Below are 23,253 nucleotides of genomic sequence, written 5' to 3' on the forward strand. Positions count from 1 at the left end.
TACTTCTGCTCAGGTTCTGAGACAAGTTGACTGTTGGTGGCTCATGCAGGGCATTCTTGTATAAGTGCTGGGGGTTCGCTAAGAACTTCCCCTTTGTTCATTCTTCTTAATTTAATTGCTTAACAAAATATGAGTTCTCTTCTGGGTTCCCTGAACTTCCGAAGATTCTTCATGTGGACTTATATGCATATGCAACTTTTGTTCCTTGCATGTATACAAACACACTCACACTCAGGGTGCTTTTTGTCAGGGGACCTGCCAGGGTCAGACCACTTGTCTCTGCTCTAGTTGGGAGCGGGAGTGTGTTCAGGGTTTACAGTATCATTTACTGAATGTTTTTATGTTTTGAAAATTTTGCTTATGGAAAAAAACAACAACTGTATGCTTCAGGGCTTAGGCTCAAAGTGTGGAAGGCTTGCCTCTGCTTTTCCTATGACTCATCTGTCCTCTCTGGGGCAGAGAATATTGCTGACAGAGTACAGGGAAAGATGGGTGTACCAGAGTTTGTGTGGAAGTAAGGGGAAGCAAGAAATGGACCTTGGAACACAGGGATGCCAATCCAATTTGAAGGTGTTGGGAATTCCAGGTTGTTCTTGGTCCATACAGCATACGTTGTAGGGAATCCAGGGATAGAACATGCTTGGAACACACGGGATCACTGGGGACAGGCAGAGAGCTTCCTTTGCTCTGGGACTGAGTTTGTCACCAAGGCTACTTGGTGAACAAATGAAGGTGAGCCTTCATTTAGAAAGGGGGCCACTTTCCCATGACCTTTCAATGTCTTTCTTTAAAATTGCCATTGCTTTCTCTGTGTGAGCTCCTTTGTGTCTGCGACTGTCTGACTCATTTTATAGCCTTACTCTGTAATTGAGGGTATGCACCAGATGGCCACGAATGCTCTGTGGAAAAACCATGCTCTTGCACTTCACATGAGGAGTGCTGTGTGTGTGCTGGATGACTCAACTTTCTTGAACCCTATTCAGATGGCTATGAGTTCCTGGAGATCCTGAAACAGGTTGCCCGGGACAACACTGACAACCCTGACTTGAGCATCTTGTGGATTGACCCAGATGACTTTCCACTGGTGAGTGGCCCAGGCTAAGGCCCCATCATCCCTGGTGGCCTTCACCATCCACATTTGTGTTTAGCACAGTCTTCAAGCATGAGGGACAAACTGAAATAGTGGAAGGTGCTTGAAGAAACCCAGAGGCCACTGCATCTTGGTGGGTGTGTATGGCTTTGTGTAGTCATTGCACTGACCAGACTTACCAGGGTCCTCACTTCTGAGACACCACTCTTGGAGAGGCCCACCAGTGGAGCTGGGAGCCTTCCTTCTTTAATTGACAATATGGCCCCTTTGTGTCACCACCATCCCTCCCTGAGCCTCTAGAGGCAACCTAAAGTATTAGAGGACAAAGCCAGAAGTGAACACGTTGCAGAGTTAAGAATTTCATGAAGCAAAGGAATGACCTGTTTGAGAGCAGAGACCATGCCTGGCTAGGTTGTAGACAGGCTTCCTACTATTCAGCATCATATGTAGCACACATGGAAGGCACAAGAACTTTAGCACCCCTGTGCTAGTCTCTGTCAATGAAGAATAGCAAGAAAGCTTTGATACTTCTTGGTTTTGAACAAAGTACACAGAATTCATTCCATGCACAGACCCAGTGATAGTAATGATGGAGGAAGCTACATCCTCTACTGTAACAAACATTCTCATTGGCCAAGTCCAATGCTGCACCAAGATCCAGGATCCCCAAAACTACATGAGGTTGAACCAGAGTCTCTTCAAGAGCCTTGAAGACTATCACATAAGCACTGAATTACAGTGATTTGTTTGAAGTTATCTTAGAACCCCTAACCCACTGAGAAAGAACAATACCTAAATGTTAAACCTAGCAGATGTAGAAGCTCCACCAAGATCCATAGTGAAGTGAAAGCTTGGTCTGTTGACTATTTCTGGTATGGCTAACTGCTGGCAATTATACAAGTTTGGTTATTCTCTGGCTATGAGTTGCATAGGTTATGACTGATGAAACTGATTAGACAGAGAAAACTGGCATCAAATTCTGTACACATGGAGGTTGGGTGAACCACAGGCAGAGACTTCCATGATATTTGGAGCCAGTGGTATAATTTTGGATAAGCATAAGAAAGCCATGCCATATAAGCATAAAACATTGCTTTGTTGATTTGTTTACTGTTGGGTGTATTTCCAGTTTGCCTGTACTGTTTCATTATCCAAACTTGTAAATGTAAATGACCTGGCATCCTTTTGGCCAGTTCTGCATCTACCTTGGTTCTTGCAAAGCAATTTCCAGGCATTTCTAACTTGTAGATTCACAAACACTCAAGTCCATGTCAGGACCCACAATTTACTAAGGAGATCTTTGTCCCTGAACATCTCCATTTCCTTAGCTTCATGGACTCCATTCGCTCCTTTACACTGACCCAGCTAGAGATCTGTCAGATAGAGCCCACATTGGGCTGAAGAAAGAAACCTGGCTTGTGCTTGCATTTTATGCCAAGTACAGTATATCAATGTTTTCCCAGCCATCTCATATGACAGAGTGGCACAAGATAAGGGCTTTTTAAGAATGGAGTGTTTAAAGGGAAGCAGAGAGAAACAGCTCTTTCATTACTCACAGATGATCTGCAAGTTATACTTTGGGGTTTGACTCTGGCCAACTTTGTGATAGCCTTCCTGAGAGCTGTAGAAGCATTTATGTTCTATGTTGTCACAGCTAGTGTTGTGGCATCTTTTATTTAATGCTTAAAGTGCTTTAGGGATGGAGCCAGCCTTCAGTTTCCTAGGTGTCTACAACTGTTTTAAGGGCATTCAACCAATCACAATCCAGTTACTGTGGTAGGTGAGTACAACCACAGGAAGAGCCCTTCACCCACTGGCCTTTTTGTTGCTGTAGCTTGTTGCATACTGGGAGAAGACCTTCAAGATTGACCTGTTCAAGCCACAGATCGGGGTGGTGAATGTAACAGACGTGAGTATCCCCATCAAGGCCTGGCCAGGTGGTCTCAGCAACCCGTTGGCTGCTATGCAACCCCAATTATGAGATTGTTCGAGAGTCTACACAAGCAAGAGGAACTCTTGGGTCTTTCCCAAACTCTAGGAGTTTGCTTGTACTCACTTCCCAAGCTAAAGCACAAGGCCTTCTTATACAGACATCTCATGTCTAAAGCTACCATTGCCCAAGAGAGATGGATAGGTTGATGCCCAGAAGCTCATGCCAGTAGCCACCCACTAGTAGCCAGGTGATCCTGATGATAGAAGGGAAGTCCCATGTCAGAAATTGAAACATAAATGAACACAGGGTGGGAAAGGCTACTGAGGTGAACCGCTAGAGTGGGAAGAAATATAGACTCAATCCAGGATCTGACATATAATAAGACAGAAGTAGGGCAGATTCAACAAGGTGAACAGTGGGGAGGAGGGGCCATAACAGAGGGCCCACTGCAGTCCAATGCAGGCAGATGCTTTTGTGAATAGGGGCCAATTAACAATGTCTTTTTGCTGCCCTATGTAAGTGTTCTGTCAATATCTACATTTATTGATTTTGAAAATTTGAACAAAGATAAATTTATTAATTAATTGTGTATGCATATATGTATTCTCTTAGGTTGTAGAATAGATATTTCTTTTACTGTTATTGAGACAGAATACTGCACAAGATTGTTCTGCAATTTGGCATTTCCATTTGTCTCTCTGTACAGATCCCTGATAGGTATGAGAGACTTAGAGGTTCAAACAACACAGCTACTTGGAAACCCCTGGTCTGTCTCAACCTCCACCCACTCACTCACTGGTTCCTTCTGTCCATCCCTGCAGGCTGACAGTGTCTGGATGGAGATCCCAGATGATGATGACCTGCCCACAGCCGAGGAGCTGGAAGACTGGATTGAAGATGTGCTTTCTGGAAAGATCAACACTGAAGATGATGATAATGAAGATGAAGATGATGATGGCGATAATGACAATGATGACGATGATGATGATGATGATAATTCTGATGATGAGGATAATGATGATAGTGACGATGATGATGATGATTAATAGCTCCAGACCTGAAAAATCTGATGAGAAGTACATCACAACTACCCCCTACCACACAGACAACCCAAGGGGGCAGCAAGCAGCGGTGCCCACACTCTTTTCCTTTCTCCAGCATTTTTTTCTAGTTGATTCTTGGCAGGAGTAGTACATTTCAGTGAATGCCTTCCCGAACCCAGCAGTCCCAATCAGCAGGGACAGGAGGGGAGATTCCCATGCTGACTTCTTTTAAGCACTGAGGAACAAACAGCTCTTGTTCTTTGCTAGACCATCACAGGTCATGGAATTCTGGGAGTCCTGGGATAGTATCTCCTGACACCTCTACTCAAGTTTACTTACTGTCTTTGATTGTGACCGAACTGACAGCTTGCTACTAGTTCACAAGCAGGGTACAGACTTCTAATCAGAGCCCAGGAAGGATATATGATTATTCAATTCAGCTCCCAATCCTAGAATCTCAGTGAATCTGAGCCTTTGGATGGCTACTAGGAATCCTTGAAATGTGTGGGCATCACTATCATTTCTACAATATTAGGATGCTGTGTGTGGAGTCAGTTAGCTCTCTGAATGTCCCAACAGTTGGCCAGCCATGTATATATTCACCAGCAGTGAGAGAAGGAGGCTATGGGATGAAACAGTTTAGGTCTCTGAATGGGTTTGCTGGCTGCCTAGTGTGATCTGGGAACTGAATGCCCCTTCTCTGTCCCTGTTAGTGAGATGTTCCATTCTGAGTTAAAATTGCTTTATCCAATGGTCAATTAACTCTCCATTCATCAGCACTCCCACAGTTGACCAGGGCAGCTGATAATTAGAGTTCATGATGCCTTGAGGCACTGAGAAAAAAAAAATTCCCCAAGTGCCAAGTGCCTTTTGAATGTCTGAAAGTAACATTGTGCTTGGTAGTTTTAGTTGCTAAGTAAGTGTTCTAATTTGTTTTTGAAATCTGTTAACATGGGGAACACTCTGTGTGGTTTTGTTTTTGAAACTGGGGCAGTCCTTTCATGGAATAGTAATAAACTGACAGACATAAAACTCATGTTTTGAAAAGATCCTGGCTGTCTTGATAATCCTCCCCTGGTCTTTCAGAGTTTGTTTGATTTTGCCCAGCTCCAAGTCTACCTCTTTCTTCCTCTGTCTGCCCCTCCACGATTAGCATTTCACAGTGTCTCTCAACTATGTACACATTCCCAGGCACTATGACCCATGCTATCATCAACTACCACCTGTGTGTTAGCGACCTCCACTGAGGGTCTCTAACCTTGATCTTTGGGCTTTGACCTTGGTCTCTGATCTACTTGCATGCTAGCTGAGGACTTCAAACTCAACACAACAAAGCCTGAATCCACCACCCACCCCAACTCTGAACTTTTCATGAAGTCCCAGCTTGGATGAGTGCTTTTACTCTCTACATAACTGTCTGGAGGGCTAAAAGTGCCTTGTTCACCTTTGCTCCCATGACATGGGGAACACATTTGTAGTCACAGCACTTACCATCCAAATGATGACACATTGCATAGCCATTCTCCCACTAAATACAGGCTTTAAGAGCCAAGACATTTCCTTATCTTTATATGCCAAGCACTTGGTGCTTTGCCTATCACAGAGAAGATCGTATTTATTGAGTCAATATGTGAATAACTGGTCAACCAAGCAGATGGCACTGCCTACCCATGTTGGGTAGTAGAGCTTACAGAGTGTACCAGGTGCCTCACATGCACTGTGTTGGGTAGCTTCTGTTGCTGCAACAAATAATTGAAATAAACAACTTAAAAGAAGGGGTTTTATTTGAACTCACAATATTAGAGAACCCCAGAGAAAGAGGGAGGGACCAGGATTCTAAAATATTCTTCAGTGCCCCTCCCTCCAACCTCCTAATAGTCCATATAGTTATGAACTCATCAATGGATCAAGACAGGTTAGTACCCTTATGATCCAGTCACCTCTCAGAGCCTCACCTCATCAAGGATCCCACTTCCAGTCTTTGAAGATATTCGTATCCACATTATAACAGAATGCCACAGTCTGGGTAGCTTAAGCCACAAAAATCTGCCTTCCCAGACATGTTAGTCCAATGTCAAGTTGCCAACTATGTTGGCTCCTAATGAGGGCTCTTTTCTTGGCTTCTCATAGCAGATAGATATAGATAGATGAATAGACAGACAGACAGACAGAAGGATATCTGTCCTGTAAACTAAGGCCTCACCATTATGATTTTAGGTGACTTTGATTGTCACTTGAAAGAGCCTTGTCTTCAAGGAACCAACACTTCAATATGACTTTGGGGGATGCCCGATTCAGTCTAGAATGCATGACCTCAGAATAATTTTCTCCCTTCCCAAAACTAAGCAGACTGTGCTGTGTTTCAGCCACCCAAGCCCAGTCATAACTCAAGCAAACTCTTGGGGAGGTGATTGTCCCAAGAAGTCTCTGATGCTAAACTTTCAAGTAGCCGAGGAGTGGGGGTCCATTGGGGAAGTGCTCTGTTTCTCAGCCCAGGAAGGTGTGGTGTTCTCAGAGGCCAAAAACGTGTATGAAACTGAAGCTGTGCTCTATGTTCCTGGATTAGGGTCCCCAGGAGTCCAGCTGTTTCTGCCTGGACAGTGCCATTCGATGAATAATCTGAAAGCTCTGAACTGATACGTACAGAGTGTTTTGTTCCAGGGCCAGAGCATGAGGCTAAGTGCTTCACATATGTTATCACAGCTAATCCTCACAGCAGATTAGAAGATACATCTGGTTATTGTCCTTAATGTCTCCTTAAAGGAGACAGAAGGCTCAAGCAACATCTCAGGATTATACAAACACTTTGAAGGGACATAAATACAACTGTATTTTTTTACTTAAAAGGATTTACATTAAGGATCAAAACACTGCATTCCTTGTCCCCCAGAGCATGTCTGAAGACAGACTCACGTGAATTTCCCATAACTGATTTTATTGCTTGAACCCATTTATCTTCCCATTCTGAGTTCATAGTCAATTCAAATGATACTAGAAATGTGGGCTAATTAAAAACACAAGATCTGATATTCTGTTTTAAAAAAAAAAAAGATTCAGTGTGTAATCTGGAACAAAGAATCCCTTTCAGTGTATGCCATCTCAGAACTTGAAAAGAGCTTGTCTTTTCTAGGAAGATTGTGACCTCACCAGTCTTCATATTTGTCACCCTTCGAGGAGTCATTATTGCATCATGTGGAGACTACACATAATCTCACTTTCATTGGCATGTGTTCTTTACCTATAGGTCTGATAGCAACGTTTGGGGAAAGATTGGCTTCTCATTTCTACTCCGCCCAAGTTTGGGTAGGAAAGTTATAAATTTTGTGACAACTTTGTAAGCTTAACACAAATCGACCTTAATGGCTATTATCTCTATTAAAAATATACAGAACAAACCTAGCGATTATTGAAAGTGGATCTTAACAAAAAAGCTTTTGGCAGCACGGTATCAGTTGCTTGGATTGGCTTAGGAGAGCCACCTGCTACAGAAACAGGACTGTACAATCTCCTTGGCTCAGCGAGGACATTTGTAGTGCAGGATAACTGTTTTTCTCAGTTCCTAAAGACCTTCAGGAAGACAGCCTTCCTTTGTGAGGGACAGAGCAGCAGTCTGGGAATGAGCACAGAAGTGTTATGCCGTCTGGAAATGGGACGACCACAGCCACCTAGCAGACCTAAATATTTGCAAGATGTATTCAGAGGAGTCTTTAAAATCAATGTGATATTTTTACAGTCTGAACTCTTTAGTGATAACTTCAGGTCTGAGTGATAACTCTGGGACTCGCATTGACCCCCAACACTCCTAAATAAAGCGGTGTGTAGCCTGGTGGTGGCGGCGCATGCCTTTAATCCCAGCACTCAGGAGGCAGAGGCAGGCGGATCTCTGTGAGTTTGAGACCAGCCTGGTCTACAAGAGCTAGTTCCAGGACAGGCTCCAAAGCCAAAGAGAAACCCTGTCTCAAAAAAAAAAAAAAAAAAAAAAAAAAAAAAAAAAACCCAATAAATAAACCAATAAATAAATAAATAAAAATAAAATAATGCGGTGTGATTAGTTTGATGCCAGTGGCTTAGTGTTGAGTATATTTTTTGTGCTCTCATTCATTCACTCAGTCATTAAAAGGTTATAGATGTTTTAATAGTCTATATGCCAATAGACTCCTAAACTTCCTTGCATATAGTCTAGGCAAGAATGATGAAGTGAATGTGTCAGCTGAGCAAAGGAACAATAGAGGAAACATGTTTGAAGTCAGTTCTGAAAAATGCATCTTCATATTTCCTGAAATATTATGAAGTCTGAGACCACAAAAACACATTTGGATATGGACCAAGGAAGCAGAGCCAAAAGTCAACTATCATTTTGGATTATCTATAGCAACACCAGCCTGGGTAACTGGAGGATGCTCACACAACATCCTGGCACTAAGGGTGAATGACACCCTGTCTGTGCACTCTGCTGCCAGCAGGTCCTGCCTCTTGCTCTGGGCTTACCTACTGCTGTCCTGACATCTTCGTTTCACTTCTTTAACACACTAGTTTATCATCTGAGATTCTGAAAACTCCTCCACACTCTGTAACTACACAGAAAAGAGCCGTTGGCTTCTGTCTGCATGTGGCTTTAATTTTTTGTCCCAGCAGGGTTTGCTTGTGAACTTATGAACTGTGAACATCTGGGCTGGTGGCCCAAGGAAACAGCTTATCATTAATCTACATGATAAGTATCTTCAAATCAATTGCTTTCTCTGAACCCTGTCCATGCAACTGGTAAGAATTTGTGTGCTATCAACATTCCATGCAAGTGAAGGGTAGCTGAGTGTAGAGGCAGTAAGCATCAACATTTCTTCATCAAACAGTCTAGCTCCCTCATCTACAGTAAGTCAATAATTTAAAACCATTTAAGGCAAAATAAATTACCAAACACAATTGACTGTGCATCTCTCACCCCCATCTAGGGAGCGACAGTTTTTTTTTTTTTTCCCACTTTCCTTGTCTCAAATATGTTTTACTCAGTTTACTAAAAAAGTTGGCTTCCTCCCCAGGTTTTAGAGTTGCCTCAGATTTCATCTTTTGCCATGTATTCATTTAGAATTTTCCTCCCCATAAAATGACCAGTGACTGTTGATTTTCATCACAGTGATCATTGCCCTTCATCGCCCTTCCTCTTGTCTCATAACCCACTTGATTTTCTAGAAACATGAGGTTGTCAGAAAATCGAATCAAGATCAAAAATGTTCCCGGAAAAAGAAAGCAGAGCTTAAAACAAAAAATAGTCATATCAGAAACGGAGACAGTATCCAACTTAGGATTTCAATTTATCTTCCAAGTTTATAGCATATGTAATATGTAAAATATTTTTTAGTTAATTAGGAAGGGATGGGGCCATCAATGGAGTATCTAAAAGAAAACCAAATAACGTCACCTACTAAGTACAGTGTATCCATGGTAGACACCAGCCTTGTCACCAATATCATGATGAGAGGGCATTTCACAGAACAAACATTACAGAAACAAAGGGACTTGTGGACATGGCTATGAGTCATGTAATCCATTCATTTACATATTCAGAAATGTCCAGTTAGAGCACATGACTCAATCAATAGGGCAGCATACATTTAGGCATCATTGTCTTAGTTAGAGTTTCTATTGCTGTGAAGGCACACTATAACCACAGCAAGGAGAAACATTTAATTGGGGGCGGTTTACATTTTCAGAGGTTTAGTCCATTATTATTATGATGCAACATGGTGGTGTGCAGGTAGACATGGTACTCAAGAAGTAGCTGAGTATTCTATATCTTGCAAGCAACAGGAAGTGAACTGAGACTTCCTCCGACAAGAAAACCACACCTATTCAAACAAGGCCACAGTTCTTAATAGTTCCATTCCCTTTCTTTCAAACCAACCACTCCAGTCATATACACATGATATCTGGCGACTCTAAGTACAGGCTAGGTAGAAACTGCCATTCTTGGTTAAAAAGTACAATATAAGCCTGGCGGTGGTGGCACACACCTTTAATCCCAGCACTCAGAAGGCAGAGGCAGGCAGATCTATGTGAATTCGAGACCAGCCTGGACTACAAGAGCTAGTTCCAGGACAGGCTCCAAAACCACAGAGAAACCCTGTCTTGGGAGAGAGAGAAAAAAAAAAAGCACAATATGAACTATTTTATTCAAAAAGAATATAGTTCATGATCACATATTTTGTATTGTTTACTCTACTAGATAAGGAGAGATGCTGGGTTCGAAATTCAGACATGAAAATCCCTGCTAACAAAAGCAACTGTCAGATAGCTTCTCTCCTAAAGCCTGGCCCAGACGTCTCTGGTCCTCACTAGAGTTCAGTCCATTTGCCTGGGGGGGGGGGGGACAGTGTCTGTCATCATTGCATCCTTACTGGTTTCCTGCACTCTGTGAAATAGTTGTTCTCATTGGTAACAACTTAGAAATTTGGTTAAGCAGGTTATAATTTGGCAGTTCCAGAGAAGCTGACAATTTAAACCCTGGAATAACCATCATAAAAGTTAGATATTATTATTAACACCAGATATTTTTATGGCTACATTTTAAGGAACAGTGATCAGTACAAAATGACTATTCTTTTATGTGGTTAGCTGAGGGGCAATAGCATCTGAAAGCAATGGCCACATCTCCCTTCCTGGCTCCATTATTTATAATGCAAGTTGAACTGAACTTGTCACTGTGGGTCAGGTATCTCAATGCCATAACTAATTCCCTGGGCAAAGGTCTGTCATTTCACATTTTCATAGGCTGGGGCTTTGAAAACTATTACATCAGAGGTTCTCAACCTGTGGGTTGAGACCTTTGGGGCTTGTCAAACTGCCCTCTTACAGGGGCCACCTAAGACCATTGGAAAACACAGATATTTACATTACAATTACAGTTACAGCTACAAAGTAGTAACAAAAACAATTTTATGGTTGAGGGTCACCAGAACATGAAGAACTGTATTAAATAGGGTCACAGCATTAGAAAGGTTGAGAACTGCTTCCCCACACGATGAGCAAATTCACAGTGAACACACCTGGCCATGCCTGATCGCTCAGAGAAACAGGAACACAGGCAAAGCCAGCCGAACTGCATACTCAAATGCTGTAATCCAAATGCCATTTCAGGGCCAAAAGAATCGGAGACTCAAGACAAAAGCCTGTGAGGTTGTTACATTTGTCCCCAGGAGTTAATACAAAAGCATCTTTATTCATCTAGATGAGAACAAGTCATTGGACTTTCTGAGAAAGCCACCTTGCCTGTACTGCCCCAGGCTCCGAGAATCTCTACAGTGTTGAGAAACTTGACTCCACAATAATCCATCAGAGAGGTACATTTCATAGGTGAAGCACATTGGGTATCCGAGGTCAAAAGGGACAGGATGGAGGACTCCACGACCTAAGCTCTCATTTCATTCAGTAGTTTTTCACTCTCTGTTTAACTCCCAGTGCAGTGACCATGTGAGCACCATCCATCCATCTCCACTAAACAGCACAACCACACTGTAACTTACAGACAGTGTGATAGAGAGGAAAGGGCCTTCTTTTCTTTCTTTTTGACCCCTGGGTTCTATTTTGTGTGTACTCTGCCCACAGTCCAAAGGGTAACTATGGGGAAGTGTGGAGAAGCTCAGAACACAAAATCAAGAGGCCAGACTGAGAGCCCCAGATCCCCATGCTCCTGGCTGGCTACAGCCAATTCCTCTGGGCTAACTAGACCCTCCCACCTGCAAAAGCCAGCTCAGGCCCCTGTGCCCAAGGCCCTGGTGAGCCTCTTGCTGTGGTCTAGCAAGGAGAGGCAGAGGTTGGAGACCAATGGCCCTGGCTGCAGGGAGCTACAGGCAGCAGTTCAAGCCCAGCAGGTTGGGGCTTTCTGGGGAGCGGAGGAGGGACATCTTCAGTTCTTCCCATTATGTATCTCAGTGGGCCAGCCAGGCAGAGAAGCTTCCCATGGGACCAAACAGTAAAAACCCAAAGTGAAAGAAATGACCTTTCTCCGGAGGAATTCTCCGCCTCAGGTTCCTCCTCCACACCCAGAAATGCCAAACCACTGAGCTCATGCTTCCTGGTGGGCAGAGGAACCTAGTCCTAGAGCTTGTCTGAAATCCCATTTACCAGGCAGGAGTACCCCCATCTTTCTTTGTCACATGCAAATGAAAAGAGCCTGATTTATTATACTTGAAGAGTATCAGCACCCTTCCCCTTCCCTGCCCCCACTTCTGTGACAAAATACAATGTTCTGCAAAATGGGTACTCCATTCATTTTCATTTGAATGATGTCACAATAAAACCCATCGCTCTATACACTAACTGAAAACAAAAGTTAATGAAAAGATGTGATCCCAAAGCTGATTTTCTGAGCATCTGATTCAGGCTCAATAAGATGTTTTCAGTGGGGTTGAATCAGGGTCAGTTCATACCTTGCCGAGTACCAGTCACGAACTGCACTCCACCGGGCTTAAAAACAGGCATGTTTTATTTATAATGGGATATGACAAGGTTACATGGTAATAAATTCACAGTAGTGATTTCATTTTGGGGATGTAACAAGATCCATAAGGAGCAAACACTACCCAGAAGTACTTTATACCGTTTTATAGCGGAGTAGGGGTTCCTTTGCAGAACTCTTTAAATGATCATATAGGCATTCCTGCCAATTTCTTTGTTTCTTTTAAAAGTTATGTTAATAAATGCACAGGAGGCTTCCAGAGTGGTGAGACTTGAGCAGTAACCCCCATGTCTCCTTGGTGAGAGGCTGGTGTAAAGGATAGAGGAGAATGCAGACGAGGGGCCGGCCAGCTTAGAGTACCCTTCTGAAAACTGGGAGCACAGGAACTCTCTTGAACAGAAATAATAGACCCTCACAGGCTCAGCAACACACACGTCACTGGTCACATGAATGTTACAACTGCCAATGGGCAAACATGTCTACCTGACAGTGCACACTCGGAGAAACACAGGCAGAAAACAGCTGACCCCTTCCCTGATCGCATCCACATATAAAGAGTCTGCACAGCAGGGCCAGGGTGGAAGAGAGTAAACCAGAGACTTGACTTTGTTGTTTTACTGGGTCAATGACTGGCAGTGAGGAGGAGTGAGCAGTTAACTTCTATGACTATATGTTGAGAGTAGCTTACAGATAGAGCTCTGTACTGGCTAGTTTGATGTCAACTTGACACAAGTTAGAGTTATCAGGGAGGAGGGAGTCTCAACTGAGAAATTCCCCCATAAGATCTGCCTATAGGGCATTTTCTTAGTGATCCATGGAGGAGGTCCCATTGTGGGTGGGACCACCCCTGGGATGGTAGTCCTGGGTTCTGTTAGAAAGTAGGTTGAGCAAGCCACGAGGACCAGTAAGCAGCACTTCTCCATGGCCTCCATAGCCTTAGCTCCTGCCTCCAGGTTCCTGCCTTGGCTTCATTTAATGATGGATGGTGATGTGGAAGCATGTGCCAAATAAACCATTTCCTCCCCACGTGCTTTGGTCATGTATTTCATCACAGCCATAGTTACCCTAAGATGCAGTGCTACATTTTAATTCTCCCACTCAAGAAGAGGACATAGAAAGGAGAATTGGCCACCTGCACCTCCAACTCAAGGGGTGGCAAGAGTGGGCACTGTAAGTCTTTTAAGATTCCAGGATGGCCATTCTCCCCATTCATAGAAAGGAGCCCCATGCTCCTAACAATGAATTGTGATGAGACAAACATACCCAGGCTACTTGGCTTTACATTCCCTGCTCTAAAGAATCTGTCTTCTTGAAGATCTCAAAAGGAAGAGTCAGAGGAAGAAAGGGAGACAGTAATTGTTGGGAGGAAATGATGGTTAAGCATTTTCTCTGTGCTTTACTTTATGAACTTTAGCCAGAAGATTTTGAATCCATGGATAACCTAAGGATGAATGAGCCTTATAACTTTAAAATCTATTCTAACTCCCATTGTGCAGACTTATTGAAGCCAATTCATGTACTATTAAAGATTGTCTTTTCGTCTTTTTTTAAGCACACACTTTTGAACAAGCTGTCTAGTTTTGTAGACCTCTGAAAATCACAGCAATATTGGATATACAGACAGCATTGAGTTCTTTCACATTTAATATTAGAATTTTACTAACGTAGGTTGAAAGTTATAGGGGAAAAAAATCTATAAACATTTAAGGTAATGGAATCCAGCATAATCTAATAGGATCATACATCCTAGTAGCCTTAGGGCACAGTTTACATCCATTAGTAAGAGTAGGCTATGGGTCCAGGTCCAAGAAATGAAATAAAAATTTATTGTCTTCAACCTTGAGATGCAGCTTTCTGAAACTTTACATTTCTTTTTCAAAACATCATTCATGTGGTTCCCACTTCATTAGTAACTCTAGCTGTTAGGATGCTGGGAGCCCAAGAGCTCAATTTGACTTTCAGGAAGGAATCGATACAAACTTGGTGTTTTGAACAACAATCAATATTCAATTTACAACCAAAACAATAATTTCAGGAAGCCTGAAATTCTAGTATGCAATGAGTCATAGAGGGAGGAGGGGGCAGGAGAGAAAATAAATTAATTCCTTAATTTAAAACTTTCTTACCCTGCTGGGAATCACACACACCAATACACGACTCTGACTTAACCCCTGGCAGACCCATAATTTAAGACAGTGTTGGAAGCACAGTATTTTAAAGCGTTGGTGAGCAGTGTTACATTTAACTCCACATTATTCACATCTATGGCACTTACAACCTCAAGGTACTTGTGGCTGAGCAGCTACTCTGTGACATCACCCTCCACACAGTCAGTCTCTCACAGACTACCCATTCCATACCTTATCTTCTAAAATATTCCTGAGAAAGACATCATGAGGAACTTCCAGTTAGAAGGGACCTAAAGGGAAAAACGAAGACCAAAGCACCATGGTTCCACTAGGTGTGTCTCAAACAGAGCCATGCTATTAACACATGGCATCTTGGCTCCGTGCCTCGCCCATGTGATTCCCCTTCCTTCCCCAACACATCTTTCTGAGCTAAAAGCTGCCCAAGAAGAATGTTCGCTTTTCCAAGTGAGGGTGTATTACAAATATCCCAAGTGAATTATAATTTTTTTTAAATGACAGATAAAATAGTTTGATTTATGAAATGCATAAATAGGAAGGCTACACATGCATGGACCTGGAGCATGCTGAGAATACTCTCCTTTCCTGAAACAAGATCCCTGAAGCCCGGAAAGGAAAGAGTGAATACTTGAGGAATCATTGTTTCAGATATAGACAGGCAAAGAGGGACCGGGACAGCCCACTTAAAGGTTTCAGGACATGGCTCCTTGGGCACTCTCCTACACCGGGCTCTGCCAGGAAGCACCTATGTCTAAACAGGACATCAAGGGGATAGTCCTCTGAAACCAGCTACAAAACCAGCGGGCTGCAGCACCGATCCCCTACCCTCCCTTTCCTCAGTACCCCCTTCCCTTTCTTTTGCAGTATGCTGTACAGTGACAGTGAGCACAAACCGCGGGGATGGGACAGAGTAGCTGCCAGCTTGGTGGGCACTCTTTGCTCTCCCGTGGTAGGGTAGCTTGGCACATGAGCTGTGTGAATACTTGTCTCCCTGGGCAACTGGATGGCTCCAAGGGGCATCTGCTAATTGGGAGTCACAGTGTTGGTCTCCCCTGGTTTGTGAGAAGCAGAGCTAAGGAAGATTGGGTAGATGGGGCTCCTGCTGCTGCCTACAGAGGGCTCTGCAGCTAATGGCTCCCGGGTCATGACTTACTTTGGAAAGAGACTGGGAAAGGCTGTGCAAAGAGTTTGTGGGCACATTGGAGAGCCAAGTTCCTGTCAGTTCTGGATGGCTGAGGTAGCCTCAGCAGGCAGGGCTGTGGTCTGGGTGCTCAAAGTGGGCTACAGTGGAATTCAGATGGGCAATCCCAGGGCTAGAGAAGGGCTACCTCACACCAACAGAGAAACAAGGTCAGAAACAGGGCAGGAAGTTCTCTCTCTGGGAAATGGAAAGCAATTCACTGAATGGCTGTAACCTGGCAGGACACATTTTCTGCTGGGCTCTTTCTCTGTGGAATCTAAGGCAACAAAGAACAGATGCAGGTGGGTGGGCATTTCTTGGACTGCCTACCACTCCCCAGGAAGGTGTGGTGATATGGGCTAATTACATGTACAAACATATGTGTGGATGTGTAGTGTGTGGTTTCCTAAACCAGAATAAAGTGAGTCCTCCAGAATCTATGGGGGGGTCGACCAGAAGTACCAGGGGATGTGGTACTGGGCGACAGGCAGGGACCAGTAAGGCGAGGCTCCCAAGGACACAGCAGCTATACTTTGGTTTACAGCTGTCACAGAAACTCCAGGGAACAGCTTCTTTAGAAGTCTCATCTACTGAAGTCAGATGCCACCAGTCACTTGTCAGGGCGGACATCTCCTGCTTCCTTCCAAATAAAGTGCAGATGGTTGAAGGACACTGGTCTATCATCTGTCAGTTTCAGTCAGCATTGAAAAATTAAAAAGAAAATCTTTATAAAAGGATTCCCCCCAGACATATATATATATCTCTCTATATATTCTTCTGTTTTTCATAAAGCCACAAATATAGGACATTCAAACCGATGTTTCAGACTGTAAGCGAAGAACAAACTTGTGAGATTTGGGGTCTATGAACTCTTCAGAGAGTACGATGAATGGGATTTTCTTCACATTGACTACGAGGCTGAAGTCCAAGCATTTAAGGACGAAAACAATTCCATCCCGTAACCCGTTTGTCACGGCTTCGTCACTAATAAGTCTCCACTGTGTCGAGAGCCAGCGATCCTTGTCATACTGCAAGGTGGGTCCCGCACTGAGGTATCTTTCAAGGAAAGCCTGAAAGCCAAAGAAAAACATGAAGGAAGTTAACAAGGGCTGCTATGCTATGAGGCCAGGGGGCATTCTTTTAATCCCCAGGAAATGTTACCCAATTACACGGAGACTTTGGATCAGGGTTCAGCTTCTCATGCTGAAGCCCCATGAGACCCTCTCTGGGGAGGGAAGACTTCTTAGACTTCCTCATTGGCTTCTTTAGTTTTTTGTTTTGTTTTTGTTTGTTGGTAATTTGCAACGAGAGATTGAGCCGAGAGAAATGGAGTAGCTACTAGTGTTTGTCAGAAGTCACCGCTAATGTTACATTCCACCTGTAGACACAGGAACCACTGTACACACTCTGCCACCTCCACCACCAAAGCAAAGGACCCTCGAGGACAGGCCAAGTGCCTGGCACAGAGGACTAGTCAAGTGAATCCAAGGCAGACAGATAAGAACAACCACAGGGACAAAACTGCATGCTCTACCACCTGCTGGCTGACTCCGCTCAGTCCTTTACCCTCTATCTGGGTGGAGACAACACCACTGCACTCACTGGGTACCACAAGCTAGAAAGGCTCAGCCCTCACAAAGCAGTTCCCACGGAGCTCAGTCGGAAAACTAACTGATGGTTATTTTATGCAGAACTGAACACACATAACCAGTTCTAGGGACGGGCAGACCAATGTCCCCTCCCCTCTCTGAGCTCTTGCTCCAGGGACACCAAGCTAGCCAGCATTCTCTGACTCCTCTACATCCTTCCATGTGCCATTCCTCCTCGCCCTTCCACCTTTTACTATCTTCTTGCTGCTCTCAAATGGACCCCCACGCTCTCCTGTCAAAGCTCCTGAGACCACCGGGATGATCTCATGTCATATTTTACTTTCTGAACTGTGACCAACTATGTCTCCTCTCCTCCCGGCTTCAGGCTCATAGAGGGTAAGAACTACATCATCATTGTTTCCTTCTTTTGAAAGTGTGACTTTCTAGTTTATCTGGTGCAAAATTAAATACACAAGTCCGTTTAGTTGAGAGAAAGAATGAGCCAATAATATAAATTGAAAAATACTGGCATGTATCCATCTGGTCCTACGCCGAGGTCAAGCTATTTTCAGTTTTCAAACAATCCTCTTTCATAACTCCTCTACTGTGCTGTGAAGTGTGAGCAGCTGTAGCCATGGTGATAGGTACACAAGAAGGTGCGGCTGGGTTCCAGTGAAATCCGAGTCACAGAAACAGCCAACCCCTGGCTTTGACTCATGAAACTTAACTCAAATGTGCACCAACAGACAAGCAGTTAGGCAAATCTGCGGATCTGGTGGAATCAGTATTCACAGGGAGCGAGTCAGAGCTGTGTGAGTCAGGTCAGCGTGCATTGAGAGAAAGATCCAACAAGCCTTGAGTGGAGAAAGCGGGTGTCCAAAATACAGACATGTGTAGTATCCAAGCATTTCCACACTAGAACACAGACACCAGACACGATGGAGAAACTATATGCCAGCCCATATCAGTAAGAAGTGTAGGGGGAGTGGAGATGGGGGTGGGCTGAGGGTGGTGGTGGTGTCTGGAGACAGTGCTTTCTTTCCTCAATTTTTTTTTTAATTTTAATTTTGGGTTTCTAATAACTTTATTTATCTACTTATTTGCTTATGTGTGTGTGTGCATGTGTGTACATGGTCATGCACATACGTGCCACAGCATGTGTATGACTTGGAGTCAGTTATCTTCTTCCAGCTTGTAGGCTCTGGAGCTTGAACTTGGGCTTGGTGACAAGCACTTTTATCCACAGAGCCATCTCACCAGCTCTGGTTGCTTTTGTTGTTTGTTTTTTGTTTCTGTAAAGGGTTCTGCTAGGTAGGCCAGGCTGAACTAGAACTCACTACATAGCCCAGGGTAGCTATGAATTCATGACCCTTTTGCCTCAGCCTCCCAAGCACTGTGATTATAATCATAAGTTACTACAGCTGGCTCAAAACAGAACTGTCTACACTGGACTTTTCTTTTTGAACAATGAGCATCCAAGAAAGCATAAGTTTTAAAACGAAATCAGACAACTTTAAGAATGCTGAAGAAAGGAAAACAGCTGTCCCCTTTTCTTGTCAGAATCTATTACTTTGCACACAGGCACAGTTTTCTATTTGTAACCTGTGTTCATGCTCTGTTATATGTGGAGTTTTGTAACTAAATACTCAAACAAGTTTTTCCCCCATTCCAACAGATGATATACCACATAGCATATTAGACATATTTGCAAATGATTTCCAGTTTGGAGTTATATAGGATATTCTGAGTAAGGGACAATCCATCTTCAATATATAGTTATGCATATAGATAGTAACTGAAAAGCTGATTCCAGGACACCCCCCCACACACACATACTAAAATCTGATGTTAAAATCTCTCATATAAAATGGTACAGCATTTGCAAGTTACCTGCAGACATCTGTATATTGTAGAATCTATCATCTCTAGGTGCCATACAATATCTACTATAATGCATGCTAAGTAGCTGCTATACTGTGTTGTTTACAGGACAGTGACAGGAAAGCTGTGTACATGTTCAGTGTGATCAAAAAGTGTCCATATGTGCTCAGTGTGACAGGAAAGTGTGTGTGACAGGAAAGTGTGTGTGTGCACAGTATGACAGGAAAGCATGCATATGTGCTCAATGTGACAGGAAAGCATGGGTATAGGCTCAGTGCAGAGGTGCACAGTTCCTCCATGGCTGGCTGATCCCACAGATACAGAGGACTGACTATGGACCTGACTGCTAATTTTCCTGGATGAGAGACTACTGAGTCAAAGAAATGGATATTTCTGCATGGCTTTTCTAAGTCAGTAGTACTGACAACTATGGGAAGTGTAAGAGTAGGATGGTCTTAGGAAAAGAGCTATCAAATATTACCTATGTACCAATGCCAAGGTCACTTATGATTCCATATGATTCACATGCTAAGTAGCCTTGCTTATCATTATTTTGTACACAACAACCCTGCTGAGCCAATACCCATACTTTATATGGGAGGAACCAAGTACAGAAAAAAAAGTGAGTGATTGGGGTGATGATCTGAACCCACCGGTGGCACCCACCCCTTCTCTTGGCCACAGTCCCCTATTAGATAACATTGATAATGATGGTAAGATCCATTCCTAAAGTGTACTAATGCCATAATCCAAAAGACTGCTCAGGAAACAAATTCTACAACATCCGAAATGCTGGCATCATTTCCAAAAAAAAAAAAAAGATAGCTACTAACTTTAGGCTGGCTCAAACGACAGGCATAATTTTAAGTATATGACATGAAAGGAACACACTCAATTTATAGGTTAGGAAACCCAGGCACAGCACCAGAAGCTATTTGTCCAAAGTTGTACAGCCAGCCAGTTGGTGGGTTATACAATTTATAATGGGTAAGTTAAGCTCTAGGGCTCACCCTAGCCACTGCGCTGTACTGGCACAAGGTGAAATCTTTTTTCTCTGTTATAGAATATAAAGACCCTTAAAATGTACATTAGAAAACAAAACAAAAGACCAACTGTATTGGGCTGGATTGCTGGCTCAGTGGGTAAAGTGCTTGCTGTAGGAATAGGAGGAGCTGTGTTCAGATCCCTAACACCTCCACAAAAAGGCCGGCCCTGACAGCGCACATTTATAACCCCACTGCTGGGGAGGCAGAGAGACAGGGGTCCCAGAGCTCACTGGCCAGCCAGTCCAGCAGATCACTGAGTTCTATGTACAGTCAGAGGTTCTGTGTCAAAAGATGAGAGAGAGGGTTTGCAGAGACGGCTCAGCAGTTCAAGAGATCTTGCTGCTCTTCCAGAGGATTCGAGCTTGGTTCCCAGTACCATCAGGAGACTCACAGCCACCTTTGACTCTGGTTCCAGGAGGTCTAACACTATCTTCTGGCCTTTCTTTGAGGCATTTAAACACACACGAGGGATACTCACACAGAAACACCCAAGTGCATACAAACAACAAACAAACAAATGTGGTGAGCGATGGAGGAGACGCAGAATGTCAGGACCCGGTCTGCCCCCCAACCCTGGCAGCGCACCTTGGGGGTCATGCTGTTGGTGATGCAGAAGGCCAGGTGCTGCAGGATGCTCTCCATGCTGTGGTAGTGTTGCTGCCGTGTGGTGCGCAGGTACTTCTGCAGGGCCCTGGCCATGGAGGGGAAGATGGCCTGCGCGGCCTCCCTGGGGTCCATCACCTCACCAGGGGATTTCTGCTGCTCCTCAGCCTGGAGACGCTGGATGTGGATGAAGGCTTCTTCTACCGCCACCACCAATCTGGAAGGAGATGTGGCATGGTCAGCAAGGCAGTGGCCACTGCATGGCTTAGGGGTGGTCCCCTAAGGCCCAGAGGGCCTCTTGTCCACTGCAGCATCCTGGCCTATCACCAACTTCCCCAAGGTTCTGTCGCATTGCTCATCCCTAGCCTGGTAGGAAAGGGGGTGGTGGTGGAGGGGGTGGGGGATGGAGGGTTGGTCCCTGGGGCTTCTCAGGTCTGCCAATAATGAGCTCAGAAAATTCACTTTAACCTGTGATTCAGTTTCTCCAGTAAAAGGTGAGATAAGAAGACTTCTGCTCAGCTCCATCTGGGGAGAGGAAGTGGGTGGGCAGAAGCAGCTGATGGAGAACCAGAGCTCGCCCGGGGGAGCTTTGGTGGGTAGAGCGCTTGCCAGTACCACGAAGACCTGGGAGAAACGCCCAGCACCACACGTGCTGGCATTCCTATAACCTAGCCCTCGGGAGGAGGAGGCAGGGTAAGGAGTCACACTGACAAGATGGCTCAGGGGAAAGGCCCTGGCCAAGCCTGACAGCCTGAATTTGACCCCTGGAACTCATGTGGTAGAAGGAAAGAACCAATCCCCAAAGTTGTCCGGGGCTACCTGTGCACTGTGGCACACATGTACACAGACACATGTATACACACACACACACACACACACACACACACACACACACACACACACACAGATAAATGTTTTAAAAAAAGTTTACAAAAATAAGTTCAATGTAATTCTCAGCTACACAGAGAATTCAAAAATAGAAAAGAAACCAGAGCTTTGGCCCCATGATCCATCCTCCCTCCCACCTCCAGCAGCTCAGGAAAAGGAAGAATGGGACAGCAAGCATAAAGGAAGCCACCTTTGCCACCTTCAATTAACATGGGAAACAGTGTGGGTGGGGCTGGCTCCCTCCAGGGGCAGCTGCAGAAAAGCCCCTGGAAGTCTGCTTTAGATGTAAACTCCCAGGCTGAACCCCAGACCCACAGACTGTGCAGTAAGCTATGTGAGTGGGCCAGAACCTGTGACGTCGGTGGAAGTGTGTCTGCTGATGATCACACACACCAAGTCTGAGAAACGGTGGGCTGTAAACAGTCACACACACATCCTGTTTGCAAACAAAGAATTAGCTCTGGAGGTTAAGAAAGAATGAAGATAAAATATCCAACCAGAGGGGGCAGGCATGGAGGGTGGGTCACAAACCTTGCTCTCCTCTTTTTCACCCGCCGTTCGTGTTCAGCCTCCTCATAATACAACTCATTGTGGCTGGAGTCTCTGCGCCGAGCAGCTGCAGCAATCATGGCTCGGGACTGGCCGGCGGCATTGGTACTGGGCCCTTTGATGGAAGTAGAACGGTACAATAGCTTTAACACCAAAGGCCAGGAAATGAGACAGGAAAACACTACCAGTACTCTCCTACCCGCCCCTATGGAGGAAGCACACACGGGTCCTAAAAGTAGCTTCCCCTGGCCACAGCACTCCATCCATAGTCACAGCAGCCAAGAAATCTAACCCCAGTCTGACGGGGGCATGGAAAGAGAACCCCGAAGGGCTGCAGAAGGCTCACCACTGAAAATGTCGGCCAAGAACAACACCCGCCAGAGTGTGCCGAAGATGTATGTCACTTACCATCTGCCACACAAAGTTTCAGTTTGGCCATAAGGGCAGCTGGGACATCACATGCAGCAGACAATGAGAGAGAGTGAGCAGGATGGGAGGGCAAGGACAGACAGAGAAAAAAGAAAGTCAAAGGACGCGTACAGTGAGCACACACAGGAAAACAAGTTAAGCCGGGGTGCGGCCTTGCAGTCATCACCCCAGACACCAGCGACCACAAAAGCCCCATCTTTGAAGAGACTCAGAGTCTTGTGTCACCCCGAGCACCGATCCACTTAGCTTATTGGAAACAAACAGTAGGACCTCAGTTTCTTGTAGGTGACCCGCTGCTGTGGACTTGGTTTCACTAAGTTTTCCCATGGGGTGAAGCTTACATCTTATGTCGCCAAATTTAAAAAGTCAAATGAGAGAGGCTGTGTGACCAGAGCTGATACCGATGTAAGTCAGCTGACTGGC

The 23,253-nt window shown here is 44.5% G+C and overlaps 2 protein-coding genes across 3 annotated transcripts in view; one reads left to right on the forward strand and one right to left on the reverse strand.

The window, feature by feature from the left end:
* The window catches only part of Casq2 (calsequestrin 2), a 58,096-nt gene extending 52,981 nt beyond the window's left edge, over positions 1-5,115 (forward strand). The window contains exons 9-11 of the mRNA XM_051198735.1: positions 984-1,084; positions 2,925-2,999; positions 3,845-5,115. Of these exons, the coding sequence (XP_051054692.1) occupies positions 984-1,084; positions 2,925-2,999; positions 3,845-4,069 (401 nt within the window). The 3' untranslated portion in view covers positions 4,070-5,115. The remainder of the gene's footprint in view (positions 1-983; positions 1,085-2,924; positions 3,000-3,844) is intronic.
* An 11,484-nt stretch (positions 5,116-16,599) lies between these two features.
* Positions 16,600-23,253, reverse strand: part of Vangl1 (VANGL planar cell polarity protein 1) — a 46,510-nt gene continuing 39,856 nt past the window's right edge. Inside the window, exons 6-9 of one of the 2 annotated variants that reach the window (XM_051198841.1) lie at positions 22,810-22,848; positions 22,384-22,516; positions 20,947-21,181; positions 16,600-16,915 (exon numbers count right to left, since the gene is read on the reverse strand). In XM_051198841.1, the coding sequence (XP_051054798.1) occupies positions 16,655-16,915; positions 20,947-21,181; positions 22,384-22,516; positions 22,810-22,848 (668 nt within the window). In that variant the 3' untranslated portion in view covers positions 16,600-16,654. The remainder of the gene's footprint in view (positions 16,916-20,946; positions 21,182-22,383; positions 22,517-22,809; positions 22,849-23,253) is intronic. The other variant, XM_051198842.1, reaches the window with a different exon arrangement.

The sequence above is a fragment of the Phodopus roborovskii genome, unplaced genomic scaffold (assembly GCF_943737965.1).
Source record: "Phodopus roborovskii unplaced genomic scaffold, PHOROB, whole genome shotgun sequence".
NCBI lineage: Eukaryota > Metazoa > Chordata > Mammalia > Rodentia > Cricetidae > Phodopus > Phodopus roborovskii.